At 49.1% G+C, this 19,877-nt stretch overlaps 1 protein-coding gene across 1 annotated transcript; it reads right to left on the bottom strand.

Moving 5' to 3' along the window:
* Nucleotides 1–3,733: 3,733 nt before the first annotated feature.
* On the bottom strand, nucleotides 3,734–18,432 carry LOC115661072. Its single transcript, XM_030583203.1, has 6 exons — nucleotides 18,350–18,432; nucleotides 17,895–18,235; nucleotides 14,217–14,374; nucleotides 6,131–6,413; nucleotides 4,204–4,300; nucleotides 3,734–4,059 (listed from the first exon to the last, which is right to left on the bottom strand). Exons 1-6 carry the CDS (start codon nucleotides 18,393–18,395, stop codon nucleotides 3,734–3,736), a joined length of 1,251 nt encoding a protein of 416 aa, XP_030439063.1. The 5' UTR covers nucleotides 18,396–18,432.
* Between the last annotated feature and the right edge of the window lie 1,445 nt (nucleotides 18,433–19,877).

Consider the following 19,877-nt stretch of genomic DNA (forward strand, 5'->3'; position numbering starts at 1 on the left):
GGGCTCAGCCCAGAGCACAGGGGCTGCGCTCCCAGGGCTCTATCAGTGGCCGTGTGGAAGACCTGCTCAGGAAATGCAGTAAGAGAGAGGCCCCTCTCACCATGAACATTATTATTGGTTACCTGCACTGGGTAGCACCTAAGAGCTTCTGGCATGAACAGGATCCCGTTGTGCCAGGCTCTGTACAAACCCAGAACAACATGACAGAGCAGCGTGAGGAGCAGAGGGGCCCAAGCAACGATGAGGAATCCAGACAAGCTCGGCTTCCTGAGGGAAATAGGCCTGTGACTGGAAACCTCTGATTCTTTCTTAAACCCTCAGAGATTGAGAGTAGTCTCCTCATGCAAATCTGCTTCCAGCTCCGTGGGTGCACATTATGTTCTAGGGAAGGGAACGTTTTATATAAAAAAAAACGCTGAGGATGAAGAGGAGTCAGAGGAACAAGGAGCATGAAGAAAAGGAGAAATCTGAAGAACGGAAAGGAAAAGGACCTGAATTACTAATATTTTTCTAGCCAAGCACGAGACTGAATTGACAATAGTACAGATCCTAACGGCAATATTTCAAGGCCTGATGCAGATCTGAATCCAAGTCTTTAGAAAATATATTAGCACATTAACTCATCATCTGATACAGCCCAGTGTATTTATATTAAGAGATTTGACAAGTACAACACAGTGTGCCACTATCCGGGGGAATTGGCCATGTTTCTTTTTTTGGCAACAAATGAAGTTTGTCTTGTTTTTTGAAATCCTTGCACTGATATATAGGGATTCACTAATGTTACACAGCTTGGAAGATGTTTGGTGTCTATTTCAGGCAGTTTCGTCTCCTTCAGTTTGAAGGACTTTGCACTTTCAATTTGTACAAACATCTAACCTGTGTCCACAAGGCTTTTCAAAGACGGCTGGAAGGGACGGAACTTTTCCCAGTGAATCAGTGAGTTCCTTTGTTTAAATGGACTCGTTTGCAAATTCTGCTGTTGCTGAAGAATCCTTCCTGCAATTCAGGCTTCGCAGGGTCTGCATGTTCCTTTCCCCTCCCCTTTGCAGGGGTCAGGGCAGGAAGAGCCCAGGGGCTCCCTGGGTACATGTACTTGGCACCACAGAGGGTAGGGGATGGGCTGCAGCACAAGGCTAAATATGGAGAGTGGGGAAGTCCTTTGGGGGTGTAGAACGTACATTGCTCAGTGTCCAGGAAAGGCTGCTCCGACTGATTCCATCTGCAAATGCACTACAAGGAGTGTCTCCCCCTTTGGCCTCTGCAGCCCAGTCACTCCCTCATTCCTCTTATGGGAAATGCCTGGCCCCGAATACAGCCTGAGCAAATGGACAATGTGCAGGAGGGACATGGAACTTTCTCCACCCCTCACCTGCAACAGAAGAAGGGCAGCAGAACTGCTCCATCGTCCCCCGTGTGGATCTGCATAGCCTGACATACCCAGGTACAATCCAGAGTAATGAGCAGCTGTGTCACCCTTGCCCTTCAGGCTTGGGTGCCTGACAATGCCTTGCTGAAGGAGCTCCCGGCTGGGCCACACACAAACAGTCTTCCAGCCTGCTAGCTGCACCCTGAGTGTCTGTATGTAACTGCAGCCTGCCAGCCATGCCCAGGTTACATTCAGTCTCTCCCCAGCCTTGGTTATCCCGCAGGGTGACCGCAACACACCCCCGCTCTTAGATTTAACCCCGGAAATGTATATCCTGTACTGCCCAGCCCTCTCCTGCACTGTACAAGCTGTACCAGGTCTGTCATTTCTTTAAAAGGAATAATATGGACACAATTTGCTGCCCCAAATGGAGTTTCCCAGACACTTCAGTTAAACACACTGGACTAGATATAACAATAAAACAAGTTTATTAAAGACAAAGAGAGAGATTTGAAATGATGATTACAAGGCAAATAAAGATAAAACACTACTGATGCCTCACTCAACAAACTATGTTACATTCAAAGCAAAGTTATCTCACCACAGGCTTTCAGCTGCGTTACTGACCAAACTTCTTAGGTCAGGAGCCTGCCCCCAGTCCAACGGCTGCTTCCTTTGTCCCTGCAGGTGCAGTAAATAGATGGGCAGAGAGAGGGGGATGGGTGCCTAGGGCTGTTTGCCCCTCGTTTTTATAGCTTCGCCTCTTTGAGAAACATTTCCAGCTGGGAACCAGGAGACAAACAGTCTAGAGGGAAGGATGTTCCCTGCTGCTTTTTTCTCACCTGTTTGAGTTGCCTTTGTTTTCCATCCTTCTCTGTTTACTTCTTAAATGCAAATTAAGCATTTAATTAGGGCACATATTCCTTGATTTGAGGACAGACCTGTTTGCCAGCTTCTGTTTGGGACACCTGTTAATACCATCATATAGTGGAATCTTATCATTTCACATACAATGTTGCCACACATATTTTTCCAAGACAATAATAAGCAGCAAATTATGAGTTTTTAATGACACCTCCCAAGACATACTTTGTACAAAGATTCTCACAGTAGTGTGCAGGGTGTGAATACAGAAGTGCATTCTGTCACACAGAGCCACGGATCCACTGGCTTCCTCATGTACCTGAAACTCCCCTGCATGCCGGGATGGAGGTACACAGGAGATGTGGGGAACGTATCTGTGCAGGCTCCCTGTGCCCTGCCACCTACATGCAACAGGGTCTCTCTGGGTTTCCTATCAGGACTCTGCACCCCTCTGCAGGTGATGAAGAATCATCCCTTCAATGAGTAAAAGCCAACGTCAGTTGGGACTTGGCCACCCAGCATCACAAACCCAGCCTGAACCAGAGAGAGCTGAGATGGGAGTCAGGGCATCACTGTGATGGAGTAGATGGAGTAAGGTCTGTCTGTGTGGGGGATGGGAGCACTGGGGGTGTCTTTAGGTGAGGGACAGGTTCTTTAAGCCTGTAACCTGAGCCAGGTAGAGGGGAGAGGGTTAGCACCTTGGCCCGGGAAGCTGGACAAAGGAATCGGCTGGCTGGAGGAGGGGCAGTTCAGTTTCGGTTTTGGGCTGGGTGAGGGGAATTCAGGGGATCCTATGCTGGACCCAAGTATCCTGAAACTCCAGAAGGACTCTATTGAGGGGTCCTGACTGTGCATACAAGCTCTGCTGTAACCTGCCTTCCTGTTGTCCAATAAACCTTCTGTTTTACTGGCTGGCTAAAAGTCACTGTGGGTCCCAGGAAGAGGGGTTCAGGACCGGACTCCCCCACACTCCGTGACAATCATTCACTGCCTGGCCTTCTTCATGAAGAAAGAAAGGATGTCAAGAGGGAGCGGGATGCTGCCAACTAGCCAGCGCCCCGACAGCTGCTGTGTAGGGGGATGGCCAAGTGGAGGAGGAGAAGGAGGAGAAGGGTGAGGAGTGAAGAAACTGGAGCTGCCCCAGAGATGGAATTTCATCTAACGGCTCCTGCTCCTAGTTTCTTCTCTTCCCTTTTAGGTTTCTCTTTCCTCTCTGTCACTCCACCTGTCTGCTTCTTCTAATTGTTGTTTGCCATGTCGTAGCCATGTTGGTCCCAGGATATTAGGGAGACAAGGTGAATGAGACAATATCTTATCCTTTCTAGCTAACTGTGGCAATCAGCTGGGATGATGCTGGGCAACCCTGCAGAGAGGGAAGAGATGGAATTCACAGGGAGAGATGCTCATCTTTGCAAAATACCTCACTTATATCCTAGGATCTGCAGCCACCACAGCTCCCAAGAGGGCACAAGTGGGGAGGGAGGTTTTTGTATCACTTCCTCATCTGATTGTACTGCTGTGACGAGCACTCCCTGTCCACACAGAACAGTAATAATCAGCATCATCCTCTGCTATGGTCCCCGTGATGGTCAAGGACATGGTGTTACCCGATCTGGAGCCAGTGAAACGCTCAGGGATCCCCGAGGGCCTGGTACTGGTGCTATGCATGATCAGCCGAGGAACATTCCCCAGTCTCTGTTGAACCCAGAAGGGGTGGTTGTGATCAGTGAGGGCCCCACTGCTCAGGCTGCAGGAGAGGGTCACGGTCCCTCCAGGAGACACTAACTCGGATGCCTTCAGCGACTGGAGCTGCTGAGAACTGAAATCTGAAACATGAGAAACAAGCTCATCAGAACGCCCCCTCACGGAGCAAAACCGATGTTCTTGGCGCTGCCTGCAGAGAAAGCAGCTACAGCTTGTTAGAAATTCTTATTTTGCTTCATTCAATAGATCAACTCCCCACCTCTTACCAATGCAGTAAGTGAGCAGTGTGAGAAGCAGAGGGGCCCAGGCCATGGTGAGAATCCAGAGGATCACGTCTCTCTTCCAAGAACCATCCGATTCTCTCTTAAATCCCCAGAGCTGAAGAATGGCCCCTTCATGCAAATCTCTTGCTCACACAGTGGGTCCCCCTCTTTATAGCTCTGAGTTGCTGGTGGATTCCCCTGGTTCCAGCTGTGACTCACAGCAGCTGCTAGGACACATTGCCCCATCCAGAAACAGCAAATGTTTTGACACAGTCCTGACCTGGGAGGCATCAGTTATCTCAGCTGCAGGCTGCCCTGTTTTACCATCCCCGATCTGGAACAGCTCTGCTTCAACAATCTGAACCTTTCTTATGGCAACATTTCCCTCATTTCTAATCCTGTGGTAGGTTTATATTGAGCAGAACTGGGGTCGCTGGTGGAACCACCAAACAGGTTTTCAGTTGTGACCTAAATTGGGATTTGAACTTGTGTCTCCAAGGGTGAAAGAAAAATTGTCAGATTATCAGTGTGTGTGTTACAGTGACATCTAGAGGCCCTGATCAGGATTGTGGTTACATTGTGCCAGGTGCTGTACAAACACATATCTCCAACTCTCTATGCAACTAAGTTTTCCCAGCAGTAGCATGAAGAGACCCACAAGTTTATTAATGGAAGCAGCCTGGCCTGGAGGATTTAGAACAGGTGTTGGAGCCAAAAACTTCTGGGGCTGAATTATCCCATCAGTGGTGGGTTGGCAGGTCCCGGAGGAAGGAAAGAGAATTGCAAAACTGACTGGATGGGCAGGTCCTGAGTGGAAACGTCTTCGTCCAGTAGTTTTGACTAATACAGATATCTGCAAATGTTTCCCTGTGTGGACCCCTCCCCTTTTGCCCAACATGCAGCCAGTTGTGAGCATTTCTCCGGTGGGATTCTCCATCACAGCAGACTCTTCTTCTCTGCCTTGCTTTTCTGAGCCCACTCTGCCCCCCCTTCTCCACTCATTTCGTTCCCCTGGGAGCTCACAAAGTCAGCCCTGGGCAATGATTTCTTGCTGCCCGTTTTGTATCTGCTTTGAGCGATGTGGCTCTTGTAGATGCCCAGGTTCCCTGGAGAGGGAACATTTCCTCTCTAAAATTGGATGAGTAACTTCCATAGGGGTCTGCCAACTCCTGGAACACTGCACTGATCCGCTAGGGGTGTGTCCACATGGCATTGTGAAGCGATTTGGAGCCTCCCAACCCGAGCTGATAGATTGGGAGCTGGGCTTGTCCTAATGCTCTAAAAATAGCTGTGTAGACAGAGCTTTGAAGCTGTAGCTCAGGCTGGAGCTCGGACTCTGAAGTCCACCTCCCGCCTCGGCTTCAGAGAACTACATTAGTGTCAACTTGGGGCCTGGAAGTTCCCACACACAGCCTCAGCACGGTGGAGTCACAGTGCAGCATGTTGGTGCCCCCTGCTGTTCACACCCCCAGAGTCCGATCACCAGGCACTGTAGACATGCCCTGATTTTAACTTGGGCTGTTTGGGTTTGGAGCAGAGAAGCAGAACAGCTGTGTTATCAAAGAGAAGGTTAAGAGGTGACTTTATCACGGCAGAAGAGCAGGTACTCTGGGGCTATTTAATCTAGCAGACAAAGGTAGACCAAGATCAAATGTCTGGGAGCTGCAGTTAGAAAAATTCAAACTGGAAATGACATGCACAGGAATTAAGCACTGGAGCAGATTACAAAGGGCTGTGGAACATTCTCCATGAGTTAGGGTCTATACATCGAGCCTGGGGGTCTTTCTAAAAGAGATGGGCGAGTCTAACCATGGTTTGGGCTTTAGCCAGGAGTTACTGGGTGAAGTTCTATGGCCTGTCTGCAGAGGGAGCGTTTTGTATCACTTCTCCATCTGAGTGTAGTGCTGTGCTGAATGCACACAGCCCACACAGAGCAGTAATAATCAGCATCATCCTCTGCCAGGGTCCCCGTGATGGTCAAGGACATGGTGTTACCCGATCTGGAGCCAATGAAACGCTCTGGGATCCCCGAGGGCCTGGTACTGGTGCTGTGCATGATCAGCCGAGGAACATTCCCCAGTCTCTGTTGAACCCAGAAGGGGTGGTTGTGATCAGCGAGGGCCCCACTGCTCAGGCTGCAAGAGGGGTCACGGTCCCTCCAGGAGACACTAACTCGGACGCCTTCAGTGACTGGAGCTGCTGGGAACTGAAACCTGAAACATGAGAAACAAGCTCATCAGAACGCCCCCTCGCCCGGAGCAGAACCTACGTTCTCAGTGCTGCCTGCAGAGAGAGCAGCACTACAGCTTGTTAGAAATTCTTATTTTGCTTCATTCACCAGACCAACCTCCCTTACCAATGCAGTAGGTGAGCAGCGTGAGGAGCAGAAGGGCCCAGGCCATGGTGGGAATCCAGATGAGCTCGGCTTCCTGAGGCAAACTGGTCTGTGGCTGGGACCATCCGATTCTCTTAAACCCCCAGTGCTGGAGAACGGCCCCTTCATGCAAATCTGTGGCTCACTCCAAGGTTCCTGCCTCTCTAATCCTAGCTCTGTTGTAAGGGGGCAGAGCCAACCCAAGGGAGGTTGTTTCAATGGCCTGAGCTCACAGAGCAGGCAGAGTCCCGCTCTGTGCTCTCCGGATAACCTTGTGCTCTCTGATCACTCTGGCTGCAGTAAGATACATAGTGGGGATGTCCTGACCCTGCTTCTCCCATTCCAATCCTGTCCTCTCAGGCCTCTGTTGTTCTAGCCACAGAGTTCCCTGGACATCTGCAGCATTTTTGCTTTTCCAGTCCTGAGCCTCTGTTGGGTCAAGATTTCCAGTCATTTGTACTGGGCATAAAAGGGGACACTGGTGGAACCACCAAACGGATTTTTCACTTTGACATCAGTCACACTTTGAACTCCGTTCTCCAGAGGGTAATGAAAATGGGTCAGATTATTCCAACGTGTGTTACGGTGATACCCAGAGACCCAGACAGAACCATGGTTCCATTGTGCCAGGTGCTTTACAGACTCCTGTCTTCAGCTCTCTTTGTCATCAAGTTTTATACTAGTGGCACAAACAAATCCCCAAGTTGATTCCTGCACACTCTGGACGAGTTAGCACAGGTTTGGGAGCCAGGAACTCCTGAGACCAGATTATCCCAGAGATGCCAAAGGGAGTTACAAACCAGCATGGTCCCGAATCCTAATATCCAGTTCTCCCATTGTCTCAATGTCAGTTCATGTGCACAGCAAACAGAAACCAGCTGACCCTTGCCAGCCAACTCAGGCTCACAGAGCTCAGGCTGCAGGGCTGTTTCATTGCTGTATAGGGCTCGGGCTGGAGACCAAGCTCTGAGACCCTCCCACCCCACAGGATCCTAGAACTGGGGCTCCAGCTTGAGAACGGAAATCTACATAGCAATGAAACAGCCCTGCGAGCCCTTGTCAGTCGGCATTAGCCACAACCAGTGTCTAGTTGCTGTGTAGACACACTTTGTGTGGCATTAGATAAATCACTTAACTTCATTGTGCCTTATTTTTCCCAGCTGTAAAATGGAGGTAATAAAATACTACCTAACCTCCCACTGGTGTGGTGACAATTCATCTGTCACTGTTTGCAAAATGCTTTGAGGCTCTACAGTGCTCTCAGAGCACCAGATACCAATAATGTTCATTCCTCTCTAGTCCATTCTTATGTCATGTTTCCTGCTCTGTATGATTGAAACCTCACAAAAAATAAATGTGAAATCAATGTTCTCTGAAATTGTCTTGGTCTATGTCAGTGGTTCCCAGTCTGAGGTCTGTGAGGCACAAGCTGGTGATCTGTGGAGAGCGGTTTGGTCACATGGTCCTGCTGCCAAACTGTATCAGAGGAGGCTAAGAATGCTTGAGCTCTTCCCAATGTTGGTATTCATGTAAGCAGGTGGTGGTGTTGCCAGGGAGATGTGATGTCATGGACAATGGAAGTCACCATGGGCCATATGATTGTGAATGGGAGGCAGGTCTCATCATACAATTCTAAGTAAAGGTAGTTTATTAAACTTCTGATCATTGGGTAGAGGAGAGGCTGAATCTGTCCATTCCAGTAGCCTTGACTTCCACATATTGTCCCAGAGCTTCAGGGCTTGCTTAGGGTCCCTCAGTTTTGAGACTGGAGACACTTTCATCCAGCAGATGCAACACATGAAAATATCTGCAAAGACAGCCCCATGCGGATTCCTCTCCTCCAGCCCAGCAGGCAGCCAGTCATGAGCCTTTCCTGCATAGAAATCTCCAACACAGGTGATTCCTCTTTCCCGTCACATGTCTCTTCCACCCGACATTTCTATGATTCTCCCACTCCATTATTTTCCTTTATCGGATGACAAAGTCAGCCTGGGCAATGATTTCGGTGCCCTCTGATTGGTCCAGAATCTGCTATAAGCTCCTCAGTCTCCGAAGAGGGAACAATTCCTTGCTCAAAATGAGAGTTAATTCAAAGTTGAACAAAAAATAAAGCAAGTAATCCCAGGAAGGAGCAGGGAAGGGCAGTTCCTCCCCAGAGAGGATGAAGGGGGGAAGGAAAACCTTCACCTCTGCACACAGAAGCAGCTCTCTGGTTTGCTCACCTAGGAACTGTACTTGGCAGCCAAAAAGTCTGCCAGCCCGTCACAGCCTATGGGGTGTTTTCCTCTGTTCCTCATCTGATCACATCATTGAGTTGAGCACTCCCACTCCAGCAGCACAGTAATAACCAGCATCATCCTCTGCTACGGCCCCACTTCCTGACCTATCTTCTGAGATCAAGCATGCAGTTATATTTACCTGCTCAACAGGCTACCAGAACCAGCAGTGTGGTCACCCAAGACATCCTAGGAACACCACACTCAGCCACATCAGTCTCTGAATTCAGTGGTGCCTTCTCCGCTAGCTTCTTAAACCCTGTGATGTGAGCAGACATCCTGAATGCAAATCTGGATCTCTCTGATAGGCTCCAAGTTATCCTCAGCTCACTGGCACCCACCCCACAAGCATCCGGGGTAGTCAGTGCATTGCTGGGCTAGGAGTAAGGGATGACGGCCTCAGCTATTTTTATCCCATGAGGACACCTTTGAAACATTTTTCCACCAGATCCCTCGTGGGCTGTTCAATTGGTTTGTTGCACTGTACAGTGGGAGGGATGGACAATGGATTCCCCTGACTCTGGCTACGTCTGCACTACAGGATAAATTCGAATTAGCTTAAACCGATTTTATAAAACAGATATTATAAAGTCGATTGTGCGCGTCCACACTAGGCACATTAATTCGGGTGGTGTGCGTCCATGGTCCAAGGCTAGCATCGATTTCTGGAGCGGTGCACTGTGGGTAGCTACTGTAAAATAAGGAGGCCAATAACGTCAATTTGTGTCCACACTAACCCTAATCCGATATAGTAATATCGATTTTAGCCTTACTCCTCTCATTTTGTAGGAGTACAGAAATCGATTTAAAGAGCCCTTTAAATCAATATAAAGAGCAGTGTAGTGTGGACAGGTGCAGCGTTAAATTGATTTAACGCTGTTAAAATCGGTTTAACAGCATAGTGTAGACCAGGCCTCTGAAACACTGGAGTCACAGCTGAAGGCAGGACACCAGCCTAAGGGGATGGATAATCTGTTCAAGTGTGGCAGGGTCATTCCCTGACACAGTTTATTCATGGCTCCGTTCTCCAATGTGTTCTCTACATTATCCCCCACAAGTGTAGAAGCTCAGCACCTTGCACTGCATGGGATGGAGAAGGGGAGGTGATTAAGGAGCTTGGGAAAGCCATTATCTGACTCTATTTATCTGTATAGAGCAGAGAATGATAAACTAGCCATAGAGAAGCTGCATCAGGTGCTGTTCAGCTTAACCAGCAAGGAGCAGCAAAGTAAGTAGCCCTCACAGACTTACAGGGAGAAGTAGCCACCCTTCTGCAGAAGTCTAATTAAGCCTGTGTTGTGGAGGCCTCCCTGCATTTCACACACATTTCCAGGGCACCATTAATAATCACTTTGCTAATGAGCTCCTGGGAGGTTTTCAGGAACAAGAGCCCTGCACAGCTGCAAAGCAGTCCTGGCTCTGCTGCCAGAGTAAAGGGATGTTTTAGGATTTCCAGGCCTGGGACTTAGCCCTCGTCCAGACTAACCCGTGGCATCGGCAGGTTAAAATCGATTGCTCGGGGATCGATATATCGCGTCTAGTCTGGACGCGGTGTATCGATCCCCGAGCGCGCTTACATCGATTCCGGAACTCCATCAATCCGAACGGAGTTCCGGAATCGACACGGAGAGCCGCGGACATCGATGCAGCGCCGTCCAGACTGGTGAGTACCTCGATTTTAGAAATTCGACTTCAGCTACGTTATTCTCGTAGCTGAAGTTGCGTATCTAAAATCGATTTTAATCCCTAGTCTGGACGTGGCCTTAGACAAGCCAATGTTCTACTTCTGGCAGTGTCAACATCTCAGCATTCTGGGATAGCACTGAAAACAGAATCAACCTGCCATTACCTGGAGGTTTTTGTTCTGGATTACATGGATATTATCTAGGAAGTTTCTGACATTAACAAGATGTTGCTGCTGTGAAAGTAGAATGAATTAAATTGTAAAAATAAGAATGGATTAAAGAAATGCTGTATGTACCTTTCAGCAGAAATAAGAAATGTTGACATACAGGTGCCAGGAAAAGAAACATTAGGCATAAACAAGGGTGCTAATGGCGAAACATTAACAGAGGATCGGTAATAGTTAGTAAGGAAATAAGATATGCATGCCTAGCCCAGGTAAACATATGAGATTCTGCTTCCTTTGTTATCTTGTTAAGTGCTCGCCCTTTTATCTGTATAAATAAGATAATGTGAGCACCAGGCAAGGCACAAACTATCTGGGTGTTATTAGCAGAGCGCTGTGCTAATAAAACAGAGTGGTCCGACAAACTGTGAGTCCTGAGTCTAACTTTGACACTGCTACAAGCATTTTTATTGCAATGAGAGGGATCTTTCAAAAATGAAAATCCATCAATTACTCTGTTAACTCCAGCTGAGTCCCACTGATATCGCAAGTGAAGAGACTTCCTTAGTTTAGAGAACACAACTTTTCAGTGGGATAAGGGGATACATGGTGTCAGAGCCAACTTTTATAGGTGTTCATGACAACTATGCATCAGTTCTTGTCATCAGCTTCAGCATTTCTGACTTTCCCTATAACAACACTAATTATTAGGCTGGGCAACATTCAATTTTTAATATAATTTCAGCAGATAATATCAATGTTAATTTTTAAACATTTTTTCTATTTTTATCTACTTAAATTTTCACAGTTGCAGGATTTATGGGTGGGTCAGACAACAATTAATCAATGACAGTCAATGATGAGATTCAAAATGCTAAAGCTTCATAACCATTAAAACAGAAATTATCAACACCATGTGTCAAAATACACACAGTACATATCCTGAAATCAAACCCTCATATAAAAATAAAAGCTGAGATTCTCAGGTGATAAGCTGTCTCCAGAAGCTCGGGCTTCAAGGAAAACTCTAGATATCATGAGATTTGCAATAAAATCATGGGTTGGTGTCAACACTGATCTTTTTGCTTTTTGTAGTGATTTCACTCCTTTTATTTTTATTTTATTTGCATAATGTGTCTGATATCTTTAATTTTATAAAAGCCCTAAACATAGCAGTGCTTCAGAAGAGAACCACTTCTGCTATGAGAACTGATCACGTACTTTGACTAATCTTACTGCATTCCTAAGGACACTGAAAAAAAACCTCATTAAACTGTTTCTATCTATTCTATCTCACTGATCAGGAAAAAGGCACCGTAAGCAATGACACTAGATCAATGAACTAATAATTCAGCCTGAGGTTTATGCACCTCCATCCCAGTGCAGGACAATATGCATCCTGCCATTTGATTTGAAACCAGAAGTAAGCCAAGTGCAAGGACGTGGTGTGTATGGTGAATGCAAGGAGAACAGCACCTACTCCCGTGGGCTTCTAATACAATAGGTTTGTTATTCACACATCCTATGGAATGGATGGTATGAACCCATTTATCTTAAACAGAATGTGCTAAATCCAGGAAAACGCTGGGATTAGCTGAATGGAACAGATCACTGTTCTAAATTCTCTTCCTCTTTGAGCATTACTTCACTAGCAGCCTGCTGCCTCACCTCGCTGCCAGTGAGAGGTGGAGATGGAAATCTAGACAAGTCCTTTGCTGATGAAACTAAGATCAGGTCTGTGCAGTTTAGGGGCAAATCCTCAGATTTCTGAGCTGGCTACTCTGGATTTATAGTTTTTGGTCAAATTCCTGCCCAAGGAAGTTTTCCCCCTTCTAATAATTACACACATAGGAACACTGCTGTCTTGAAACAATAGAATAGATGTGGATTGTTTTTAATAAAACAGCTAAGAAAATCAACTCTGTGTGTGTGTGTATAAAAAGGTGCTTTACACTGCACAGACTCACTCCCAGTAACACACAAATCCCCTTTAATGTTTTGCTGGCTGTTCACCACTGATTCTGCTTTATCCTTTTGCAAGCAATTGTTGTTGATGTTGCCCTGGTGCTGCAGCAAGCCAAGGAAGAGCAGAGAAGATGAAATACCCTGTAATAGGGAGGCACAATCCTCCTGTGGGAAAGTTATTGGTGGAGAAGCCAAAATATCAACTTACACACAAAACACAGAGTTGGACAGCAACAGCTCCTGCTCTGGGTTCAGCTACTAGCAGCTGAGATTAGACCAGAACTAGAGTAAACTCATCATCTGGAAATATTTCACTCATTGTGGTGTCCGAATGTTCCTGTCTGTGAACTCACAAACCTACTCACTCAGTTACCTATTTCGGATTGCTCTGGTGGGGGTTTAGCCCCATAATGGTTTGTCTCTTACATACCTGACAGGTCAGGTAAACCAAGCTCTGGCACAGGGACAGCCTCACCTCTGAGACCAGAGAGCTGGACCCACTAAACCAAGCCAGAGGGCTCTATCCTTTTCTGGCTCTCCCTCATCCCAGAATGCACAGGGCCCCTCACTCAGCCTAACCCTCATAACAGACTGACCTACCCCTGTTCCCCCTTCTTATAGTGCCTGGTTTCCCCAGTAATGAGCAATTAGCTCCAGCTGAACCCAGCCCCTGACTGCGCTCCTTAGCAATCACTGCAATGAAGCCAGACACCTGCTGAAGATTCCCTGCTCAGGGAGAGGGTTTTAACTCTCTCCAGGTATGGCCAGTGCTTCCCCCCGATCCAAGCCTCCCCACTGCCCCTAAAAAGGCAAATTGGATACAAGTCAATAGCTATCAAGACTGTCAGTGCACAGACGGGGTGGTTTGAGTTCACGCTGTCCAAGAGCTCCCTTAGAGGTGATTGGTCCCCACTGCTCACAACAATGGATCCAGGGCTTTGTCTCTGGCTTTCCTCACTTAAGGACACCTCCAACCCTCACTGAGTATCATCAGCACACGGCCTGACAGCATCTACTCGGTATTGGGGCACAACTGTGCAAAAAGCCCCACGACTGCCAGAAGAGCCCCTGGGGGATGAGGAATTTCTCTGCACTCACGCGTGTCATGCACAGCTCCAGGGGAATGTGGGAGATTCTGCAGAGAGGAGCATTGTCCTGTCACACAAACCACTGCATGGGCCTGAGTCCTGTTTTCTAAATCGCAACTTGGCTAAATCAAACCACTGAAAGCCACGTGTCTGACCGGGGGATCCTGCCCCTAGATGCACTTTAACTAATGGGATGGGGACAGATCCCTCTCCTAATCCCCTGCCATCCCACCTCTTTCTCCATGGGGCAGGCTGATGGGAGGAGGTCTTTCCCCTACACATACACCCCCAATGCGTCCCCTTGCAGGGAACGAAGGGCACACACCCCACTGAGGATTAGTCAGGCTGCAGGGGGAAGTCTGAGGCCAACCTGTAGCCTGGAAAGGTCCCAGCAGGGCACAGGCTGCAAAGCAGAGCAGATGGGAGGCAGGTTTGGGTGTCAGTTCCCCATCTGAGTGTCTCACTGTGTAGCCTTAAAAGCCCCTCCTTGATAGTAGTGAGTGAGGCAGTAATAATCAGCGTCGTCCTCCGCCAGGGCCCCGCTGATGGTTAAATAGGCCGTGTTACCAGAGCTGGACCCAGAGAACCACCCAGGGGTCCCTGACACTTTCACGTTAGTGTTCTAGATGAGGAGGCGCTGATGATGTCAGATACGATGCTCACGAGACAGGAGAGTTTGACAGTCCCTCCAGGAGACACCAGCAAGGAGGGCTCCTGAGTCACAACGTACTGGGAGCGGGTACCTGGAAAGCACAGTACAAACAAAGCCATGAGACCCGCCCTGCGGCATGACGTGTTTGTGTGAAATTCCCGATAGAGGGGGAAAGTGAAACCCATTCAAGGGCTGCCCTAGCGCCATGGGCCCCTCTCTCACCTGAGCAGTAAGTGAGCAGCGTGAGGAGCAGAGGGGCCCAGGCCATGGTGGGAATCCAGACGAGCTCGGCTTCCTGAGGCAAACGGGTCTGTGGCTGGAACCCTCCAATTCTTTCTTAAGCCCCCAGTGCTGGAGAACGGCCCCTTCATGCAAATCTGCTCCCTGCTCACTGGCTGCTGCTCTGGACACCTGCGTCACCCCAGGACAGGGCAGAGACATACAGAGGATCTTTCTTACATTTGCTCTGACTGTAAAGTACTGAGCTATACAGGATAAAATATCAATAAACTCCAGGAATCTGCTGGATTAGGAGGAGCCCTGCCTAGTTCCCTCTCCCCGCAGCTTCAGGGCTATTCCCAGTCCCATGTTGGTACCGCAGGTTTGCTGATGAGTTTGTTTGTGATGCAATACAGAAGGGATGATCCTCACACTGCCTTCCCCTGAGCAGTACCTCCCTGAGCCCAGTGCCAAGTTCAGCTCTGCTGAGGGTGACCTGTGTCCAAGGATGGGAAGCAGAGCTGTAATGATCTGATTCCTCCATTCTCGGCTGCAGTCAGCCTGTCTCACTGGGATGATCCTGTTCTTTTCTCACCCGGGAGCCAGTTTGGATAATTCTGGGGCTCTCGCGCTGGCTGCTTTGACGTTTCCACACACACACAAAGCCAAACACGTATTTGGCCGTCTAGATGACTTATTTGAAGGAAAACAGCAAAGAAAGAACAAATGCCAAGTCTCCAGGAGAGAGCACATGCACTCGAGAGCGAGTGAGCGTGCACAGCGCTACCCTCTACAACTGGAACACAAAAGGCTGCTGATGCACCGCTGCCATGGCAACAGCAGGGAGTCCATATTTAATGGTGCAAAGCCCAGAGAACAGACTGATGATGTCTGCGTTTAGTTACAAGGCCACATTGGTCGCATCTGTCTCCTGTGCCTTGCTCTGCTGTAGTTTGTGTCCTTCTGCCCCAGTAAGGGCTGCGTCTCCCTCCCACCAGTCCTCGGCTCAGACCAGCAGGGCTTGTGGTCCTGATCCGGTGATGTGTGGAACATCCCCAGTTCTCACTGGCTTCAGGTGGGAGACAAAGTGCACAGCCCCTCCAGGAGGCCCTCAGAGTCACACAGGTTCAGGCCGTACGTCGGTGGACAGGTTTCTTTTACTGGAGTCCCTAAGAGCACTTGGACATTTATCAGCAGCCCACTGGGCCAGAAACTTAGCGTGGTGTGTGGCCCATCTGTGCACTATTAGAGCCCCTGTGTGAAGCCCTGGCATATCTGGTTCTCTGCCATAGGGAGGCTGCATATGCAGATGAGCCTGAGTTTGAACCAGAATATCGCAGCCAGGGCTTCATTTGTAATAAAAGATGAGCCAGGGTTCAAGCCTTTTTTTTACTTTCATAACTGATGTGGCAAGCTCAGAGGTGCCGGGGCTATGAACTGCTGAGCCCAGAGGTGCTGGAGCAATGAACTACCAGGCCCAGAAGTGCCGGGGCTATGAACTACCAGGACCAGAGTTTCTGGGGCTATGAACTGCCAGTACCAGAGGTGCTGGGGCTATGAACTGCTGATCCCAGAGGTGCCAGGGCTCAGCCCTGGCAGGGCCTGGCACAAATTAAGCACTGATTAGATCCAAGGGATACTTCTTTCCACTGTTCTCCCAACACCCACCGAGCTTGCAGCCCCTTTAGCAAGACACCCTTCCCCCCTGTGATGTTTGGAGTAACAGGGGGTTGTGCCAGGATTACAACTCACATAAAGTTCCTTGTGGCCTGGCAGACAGCTCCAAATTATGGAGGCATTCCAGGCCATGAAGAAACTTCCCTCCTGAGCAAAACAGAGTCTTATTCAGTATGTCCACACAGCATTTGGACAGACTCGGGCGAGTGGAACTCACGCTAATGCTTTAAAACCAGCTGTATACACAGCGCTTTGAAGTTGCAGCTTGGGCTAGGGCCCAAAAATAGTCTCCTCTTTAGCCTTTTCGCACCCTGCGCACGGCATCCACTGAGCACTAAGTTATCCCAACAAACAGATAAAGCCCAGTTTGGCCCTGGCCCCTGCTTCCAGCTCCAGGGGAGAAGAAACGTGGCTGCTGTTCCCTATCGGTGTCAGGAGGATAAAACATACACAAGCCCCATCCAGTGGAATCAGACTGAAATCACCCCTCTTGCTCGCTGTGGTGTCCTGCTCTCTCAGTTTGCACAAGTCAATGTTCATTAGGTCACGCGGTCTCCCATGGAGGCAGCCCAGCTGCAGAGAAATAACTGACTTGGGTTTCCAGGTGCCCGAGCTAGAGTCACAGTCACACTCTGCTGGGTTTTGCGGCTTACAGCGAATGGAGAGTTACCGTGGACAGAAACGCTGCTCTGTCCCCCGCCCTGACTGCAGTGACCTCTCCCTGCATGGATTAGCTCTGAGGCAGAAGGGTTTGGTCTTTGCTGTGGCTGACAGGGGATTTCAGCTCCCAATTTGCCTTGGAAAGAGATTTGTGCATTGCATCCCAGGGGAGCCCCTCCTCTACAGCCACCCTGCAGAATGCAGCTAACATGCTAATGTTGGCTGTCCCATGACCAGACACTCCTGCAGCACAATTAAAATAACAAGAAGTTAATAAAAAATAGGATTAGAAGGCAAATCAGGATTATAATCATGACATGCTCTGTACCACAGAACATCAGGAATGTGGGGAGAGCTCTACAGACAGGCACCAAGGCTCCGGAAGGCTCTGAGAAGAGAGCGCTGAGATGTGGGAAGTTCTTATTTAATTCTTTTTGGCCATTTGATATTGCTTTCTCCAGAGTCTGTGGCATCTGGTTCCTTGAAGCGTTTGCTATGATTTATGTATTACTGCATAGCACCAGCAGTGCACTAGACTGTAGCCACATCTCAGAGGTTTTCCCTCCCCCATTCTCTGACTGCTCTCTCAGATACTGTTCCTGTGAAGAGCTGAGTACAACTGACATAGCCCCAGCACTTCGAACCAACCTGGGTAAACACCTACCAGCTCCTCACTCAACAGGGTTTGCAAGAGAAGAGGGCAATGTAGAGATCACTGTGAAGCAGGCCCCAGAGCAGGGCAGACAGACAGTGTCTGGGTTCAGGGGACAATGATTCCCCAAGGAATGATCAAAGGCATCTCTCTGGGTTTGTTGGCTTGTCTTTTTCTCTATTGTCTGTGTCGGTGTCTCTAGGAAGTTCATGGTCTGACCCTCACGTGGGAACAGGCAAACGGGCTGTGACAGAGAGTTTAGGTCTCGCTTCTCTATCTCACTGTATCACTGTGATGAGTCTTACTACGACCATCCCATGTGGCACAGTAATAATCAGCCTCATCCTCTGCTTGGACCCCAGAGATGACTAAATTCCAGAGGTTGTTGGAGGTGTCAGGGGAGACCGTGAATCGTGCTGGGATCCCTGTGCCCCTGCCCTGGCTATTGCTAGCTTGATAGTGGTACACGAACCGCGGGGCACTGCCTGGCTTCTGCTGGAGCCATTGCACCCTGTAGCTGGGATTGCTGTACCCTGAGGGCATGGTGCAGGCCAGTCTCACATTCTCTCCGGGGGACACGGATATCGAGGGCGGTTGAGTCAGCACAGGCTGTGAGCTGGAACCTGGAACGAGATAGGAAAGAACTGAAATGTGGCTCTGCCTGTGTGAAACCTGTGAGACTGAACCATCGTCAGCATCTCAGAGCAGAGAGAGTCAAGTGCATCTTTCTACCATACCTGAGCAGTAAGTGAGCAGTGTGAGGAGCAGAGGGGCCCAGGCCATGGTGGGAATCCAGATGAGCTCGGCTTCCTGAGGCAAACGGGTCTGTGGCTGGGACCATCCGATTCTCTCTTAAACCCCCAGAGCTGGAGAACGGCCCCTTCATGCAAATCAGCTTCCTGCTCACTGGCTGCTGAAGGCACCGCAGCCCACTGGCAAGGGCAGAGTCCTCCTCACCCTTGTGTGCTGCCCCGACATCAAGTGGTACCTGCTGCCACCTGGTGGGCCAGCCATTACTCTACTCTGGTTTCACAGCCCACCAGGGAGATCTGCTGGCAGCTCCTTGGCAGAGCCGCAAGCCTGGTTGTGTAATGGGTACGGATCACAACTTGCCTGAAAGCTGTCCTTTCTGCTGTGTGAGGGAGACCCCGGCACACATCTATGTATGACGTGTCAGGTTGCAGCCCCTGTTCCAGCTCCACTTCCCCACACTGAGGTTCTGGCTGATCTTTCTCCCCGCACATCCTGATTTCCCCACAACCCAACCATAGTTGTGAAACCTCCTTGTCAACCTCCTCCTCACACTGGCCAAGATGGCATCCAGCACAGCAGGAGGAGGAAAGACAGCGAGTAAGGGGATGAGAAAAAGTCTTTAGCTCTCAGAACCCAACAAGAAACACTAGAACAGTTCTCTTGAGAGGTAACTACAGAAAGCAGTTGCATTAGCATCCTTTTCCATAATGCTCAGTTGCTGACCAAGAATGCAGGCCCAGTCTTCTAGCCAAGGGTAGGCTGGTGCACCCAGCTGGGGTTTGGGCTGCAGGCATCTCATCCCTTGTAAAATCTCACAGACAACAGCAAGAGTGCACTGGTCACTTTGCAGGGTGGGAATCTGCTGAGAGATCAGGCTCTGTACTGAAGGCAGCTTGGTGGTACAAACACCTGACCATCATGCCCATTCCCTGGCTGGATTCAACCCCCTCCTCACACAGCTGGCTTGTCTGTAACACAGAACTTCATCTTCTTGGCAAACTCAATACACAGGGGGCATCAGGCGTCACAGAGGGATGGGAAGAAAATTATGTTACTATTGATGAAGTTCCCATTTGCAATGATTCTGGGCCACTTTATCGCTTCTTACTGGTGTATTGGAGTCCTTGAAGTTATTCACTGTTCATTACTGCGGCTTTCACCGTTTATTACCAGCAGTTATCACCTTGTATCACCCACCAATCTGCTAGACTGTACCCAACAGAAAGAGATTTCTCACCGTCCACCCAGCCTGCCCTGGTCAATTCCATGAGGATTTATGTGCACCAGACCTGTGCAGCTCAAAGGGTATTTAATCCAGTCCTGAAACAACCCACAAGGAATGTAAATATTGTTCCCCTGGCTCTGAACTGCCCCATTCCATTGGGTCATTAATGCACATGCGATGGGAGGGCTCAATGGAATCACTTTATTGGCCTAAAGTCGTGAATCATTGAAATAGTCACCACCTGAATGGCCCTTATTCCCCGCATCCTGCCGGCTGCTCCATTTCAC

This window comes from Gopherus evgoodei, chromosome 13 (genome assembly GCF_007399415.2).
Source record: "Gopherus evgoodei ecotype Sinaloan lineage chromosome 13, rGopEvg1_v1.p, whole genome shotgun sequence".
NCBI classification, from domain to species: domain Eukaryota; kingdom Metazoa; phylum Chordata; order Testudines; family Testudinidae; genus Gopherus; species Gopherus evgoodei.